The sequence below is a fragment of the Apium graveolens genome, chromosome 9, assembly GCF_009905375.1.
Source record: "Apium graveolens cultivar Ventura chromosome 9, ASM990537v1, whole genome shotgun sequence".
Taxonomy (NCBI): domain Eukaryota; kingdom Viridiplantae; phylum Streptophyta; class Magnoliopsida; order Apiales; family Apiaceae; genus Apium; species Apium graveolens.
This window is the reverse complement of record NC_133655.1, coordinates 176,410,594-176,415,735: the sequence shown is the minus strand read 5'-3', so window position 1 is coordinate 176,415,735 and position 5,142 is coordinate 176,410,594. Positions and strand designations below refer to the sequence as shown.

Sequence of the window (5,142 nt, the reverse complement as noted above, 5' to 3'; positions counted from 1 at the left end):
CTTTAACTTTATGTTAGGCCATGGATTTCTTCGGAGTCAGAGTATTGGAAAGGCATTGAGAAAAAGTGAGATGAACTCTATTGTTTCTAAATCAACATAAGAGTTAGTTGATCTTCCTCGTTGCTATTCTACTGTAGATGTAAGTGGATCTTCAAGAGGAAGTTGAACCCGGATGGCTCAACAAATAAGTACGAGGGTAGGTTGGTAGCTAAGGTTTGAGGCAATGAGAAGACATCAGCTACTTTGATACATACTCTCGTGTTGTTAGAATAAATACTCTCGTGTTGCTAGAATGAAAACAATTCAGATACTCGTAGATGTTTATAAATTATATTATAAATATTTCTTGTTAACGAGATTCGAATTTGAAAACTTATTTGTATCCTTATAAAATAATATAATAATATAAATATTTTCTGTTGGCGGAATTCAAAACCGAGAATTTAGGTAATGTATAAATAATAATATAAATGTTTAATGTTGGGGGATTGGAACTCGTGAACTTGAACTTGGGTAGTGTATTTTTTTAATATTTGGATTTAATGATTTTGGTCGTTTAATTAAAAAGATCTTACAGAGACCAGAAAAAACTACCAAATTATTACACACATTCCGTTATTAAAGTTTAATAAAAACAATTTTTCGTAATTCATTTCTTGCTCATGTTACGCATGGGATGATGGAATGAAGCTAGTTCACCAACAAGCAACAAGCAACAAGCAACAAGCAACATGCAAACCCGCTCACGCAAACCCAGTAGTACCATGAAATTAAGATTACTAATTTACTACGTCTAAGATTTAAACAGTGTCATGAGCCCCCAATATAGAACAACCGTCCATGTGTACACATACATAGTTGGACAAGCAGCCAACAATTCATTGCATTTTTGTTAGGTTCTTGTGGTTGTATCATTTTGGACCTCATATTAATCTTCTGGTCAGACTTTAATTTCACATGCATCAACCTCCCCTTTAAAAAAAATCTTACCTCTGTATCTGCCAACTCTTTTCATCCAAATTCATCAATCTTTGACTACACTCTATATTCTTCAATTTTGCTTGGATACCCTCCTGCTTTTTCTTACTTTTCTAACTTGGGTATCTTTTATTTTCTTAAAATTTTGAGTCTGCACTTGAAATCTGCGGTTTTCTTGATCCTGTGTAGTTTATTTCGAAAAATGGTAGGGGCTTTGTCTGTTGTAGGTTCATCAATGGTGGAAACACATACTGGTCCTTGTTTGTGTTTGGATTCTTTGGTATCAAATCATGTGAATTCATGGACTAAAAAGCATAGTCTGCCTAGACCTGGATCATTAGAGTTGAGCTCTTCTTTCGTTGATTCGAAGAGGTTTTCGACCAAAACTTTGTCCAGGATTAAGAGTTCAAAGAAGCAGAGAAAGACTAGGAGTCTTGTGATTGTCAATGAAGTGGCTGGACAGTATGAAGACAGTTTCGAGGACGTCAAATCTGTAAGAACAGAGCTTTTTAATAAATTTTCAATTCTCTCAGAACTATATGTTTGTACATCAATTTCGTCCTAGATACAATTGTTCATTTGATATAATTTTTGTCTTCGAAATTTGAATTGTGTGATTGTGTCCCAAAATTATAGTTAGACCATTTTGCAACCAGTTTCATACTTTATATACCAGTTTGAACTTTTGAACTTTTCTTATTGGAGGCATTTCTTTGATGTTTAAGAGTTGGAGTCGATCATCAAATAATCATTATCCTATATATAAAAAAAATAGTGCACGGATATTACAAGTCAGTGGAGATTTGGAACAACACATTTCCGTCGTCACAAAAAGTAGTTCCCTCATTTAAACTTAAATAGAAGTTTAAAGCAAAGGAGTCAAGTCTTGTTTGTACAGGCTGCATTTCTTATGAGTATCTGTGCTCTAATGTAACTAAGGAAAGGTAGTAAACATGAATTTGGAATTTGGTTTCAAAAGTTTACTCTTTATGTTGCCAACTCACACAGTAACACTTCCCTTCTGCAATTCTTTTTGTTAAATTAAAATGTTTGCTGATAATAACTGGACATAAAGATTTTGATAGAAACCCGGTAAATGATTGCATCAAATTGTGAATCCTCTAAGGCGTATATATACACCCTGCTCCACATGTTATCAACTGCGGTTTCTTTCTTTAAATCTGTTTAAATTGTACTTGACCAAGGTTAATTGTCTTGCAGCAAATAATTAATTATTTTACATACAAAGCTGTAAGAACTGTTATGAATCAGCTTTACGAGATGAACCCCACCCAGTACCGATGGTTCTATGAGTAAGTGGCGTCACCATGTTTTACCATTCCTTTTCATAATATTCCTTAGCTACTTTATATATAGTTCATCACTTCATTATATCTTTACAATATATCTTGCACATCCGTTATGTCTGAAGTCCGAAGATCTTCTTGTTACTATCACTTCAACTGGCCAAGTAGAATTATTTTGTGTCCTTAATAACTATCACTTTTGGTCTCTTTGCATCTTAAGCTTGCATATTACTTCTCTCATTGAAGTTAAAACTTTCACAACATTTAGGCATCCGGTATGAACTTCTTGAGCTTCGAGGATCCCTTGCATGGTTCCCCTTATATAGCTAACACCCCCATAAAGAGATCTCACACAGAGTTTCTAATCTCATGACAGTTTATTAAAACAAGGGTTAAATATCAAAGTGATCACTCAACTGAAGGTCATATATGAGGTTAATTATTAAACTTTAACGGGGTATCATTTGGATCATTAAAATCATAATAAATATCAAACAAATACCTCAAAATATGTACTCGAGAATTAAAATATTTTATGGAGTTCCAAACATTTTTCTTTAATCTTATTACAACGGATTGAAAAGTTATGAATTCATAGTTTTTTAGATGATTTTGTGAGATTTTTAAAAATTTATCTACTAATTATTTTTATTTAAATAAAGAAAATGACTACAAAATTAAAAATAAATAGTAGATAAATTTTTAAAAATCTTACTATATTATATAAAATACCAGAGTTCATACATTTTCATTTGGTTGTAATAGGATTCAAGAAAAATATATAGAACTTCATAAAATAATTTTTAATTCTCGAATACATATTTTGAGGTATATTTTTTATATTTATTATGATTTTAGTGATTTAAACGATACCCCCTTAAATTTGACAATTAAACTCATATATGGTCTCTAGTTGAGTGACCACTTTGATATTTACCCCTTAAAACAAAACAAGCAACCAAAGACTTGGATGAATTCCCCAATAACTACTAGAATAATTTTACGGAAAATGCTAAATCCACAAAATTGGATACGAAATTTTCCACAAAATGGCATGTGGCAAGTGTTAACTGGAATGGCTCCCTAGATTCACATAAATAGCCCCAATTAAAAGATCCCGCATTATTTTCCACATCATTTATGTAAGCTTCTTTTCTGACAAATTTTGTGTATGTAGCACTACTCTAATTTTAATAGTTTGTGTTAGAATTTACAAAGTTCCTCACCTAGCTGAAGCCTGTCATCGCATTCCTAAGTCATGTCATTTTTCTCATAGACAGTTTCGTTGTCTCAAACAAGCCGAGTGATGGAAAAAGATTTCTTCGCCTCCTTGTAAAGGTGCACATCCATTAGATCTGTCGAATAGTCTTATTACCAAAAAATTTCTATAACCATTATTCCTCAGTTAACACCATGTCACTGTGCTAAAATTCTTGATACTCAACAGGAGAAGCAGGATCTCGCAGAAAGAGTGATGGTAACACGCCTTCATCTCTATGGAAAATGGATTAAGGTATTCAATCTGCAATCTAATGAAGTTATTTCAATTTGACAAAAGATCCATTACATAATATTTCAAGCGAGATTTTATTATGTTCTGTTTTTGTATGTGTAGAAATGTGATCATGCAGCGATGTACAATGAGATCTCCGACCAGAATTTAGAGTTGATGCGTGAAAGGCTCATTCAGACTGTGATATGGCCCTCAGACGACTCAAACACAGAGAAGATTGGATGATGGTCTCCAAGGATGGATATACATTTAGTTCTGTTTTCGCTGTTCTTGCAGTCTAGGTAGGTATCAGGCATGGTATCCATTCTCCACTAGATTAAACCAGCTATATGCAATATACAGAAAAATTGCAATTATATTATTTTCCACCAAGTAATAAGGATTGTCATGTAATATTTGTAAACAATGTATATAGACCATTATTACACAGTTTTAGTACCGAAAGAAGGATCTACTGTTGGAAATTCTATGGCCAACATTTTGTTCATTTGCTTCAACCAGGAATGAACGAAATAGTTATTCTCGTCATTGGTAGCATTGTAACCCAGTAGATACTTCTTGTCTTGTCAGCAAGATGTTGAGTTGATTTTCGAGTACGCAGAAGCTTAAGTATCTAAATTACAAAATTTAAACCAACAAAGGAGTCTTTCTCTGCATCTCTCGGCTCACTGTAGTAAACTATCAACAATTCAAACATCTTGTCTGAGTTGTGTTTAAACTACAATTTTGTCCTATAATTTTTATTTAAGAAACAGTATTAATTATTCAAGTTCGAATTTTCAAGTAGTATTTATATAAAAAAATGCTGGATCCATGAAATTGGGCACAAAACAATATGTATTAACTTTTGATTAAAATGGACACTATGTATTTACATAAATAGTATCAGGAACTAGGGTTTCTGACTTTGTGTTTTTGTAAATTTTTGAGTGTTTTTGTATTTTTTGAGTTTATAGAACAGGAAATGACAAGTAGAACAGAGAATTAAGCTAGTAACAAAAAAGAATCAACAGATCATATGAAGAAGTAACACAGAAATGATAGAGAGATGCATATCTTGTAGAAGAAGTAAGGATTCACTTATAGAGAGAGAGAGTTTAGAGAGACGGTGGAAATAGCTTTCCTTTTCATAATATGCATAACAGAATTACAAAGTCTCAACTAGTATTTATACTAAATATTCTCCAGCTGTTAAGTAAAAGACTATAGTACAGGTATAATACTAATACTATTACTGGCCTATATCTGCCTGTTTTGACATCCTTCCCTCCTGCAAGTACCACCATGTCCTCATGGAGATCTTTAATAAATCTTCATCCTCCCAGGTGGCCTCGTCTATATTAC

The 5,142-nt window shown here is 32.8% G+C and overlaps 1 protein-coding gene across 1 annotated transcript; it reads left to right on the top strand.

Annotated features, from left to right (window-relative positions):
* The first annotated feature begins 864 nt into the window (after positions 1–864).
* LOC141683347 (chaperonin-like RbcX protein 2, chloroplastic) lies at positions 865–4,285 on the top strand. Its single transcript, XM_074488044.1, has 5 exons — positions 865–1,471; positions 2,200–2,291; positions 3,566–3,623; positions 3,733–3,798; positions 3,901–4,285. The coding sequence occupies exons 1-5, from the start codon at positions 1,181–1,183 to the stop codon at positions 4,021–4,023; spliced, it is 630 nt and encodes a 209-aa protein (XP_074344145.1). The 5' UTR covers positions 865–1,180; the 3' UTR covers positions 4,024–4,285.
* The last annotated feature ends 857 nt before the right edge of the window (positions 4,286–5,142 follow it).

Coding starts and splice junctions, on each gene's coding strand:
- LOC141683347 (XM_074488044.1), top strand. CDS start 1,181: ATGGTAGGGGCTTTGTCTGTTGTAGGTTCATCAATGGTGGAAACACAT. Junction 3,624..3,732: donor TTCTTCGCCTCCTTGTAAAG/GTGCACATCCAT, acceptor GATACTCAACAG/GAGAAGCAGGATCTCGCAGA. Junction 3,799..3,900: donor TCTATGGAAAATGGATTAAG/GTATTCAATCTG, acceptor TTGTATGTGTAG/AAATGTGATCATGCAGCGAT.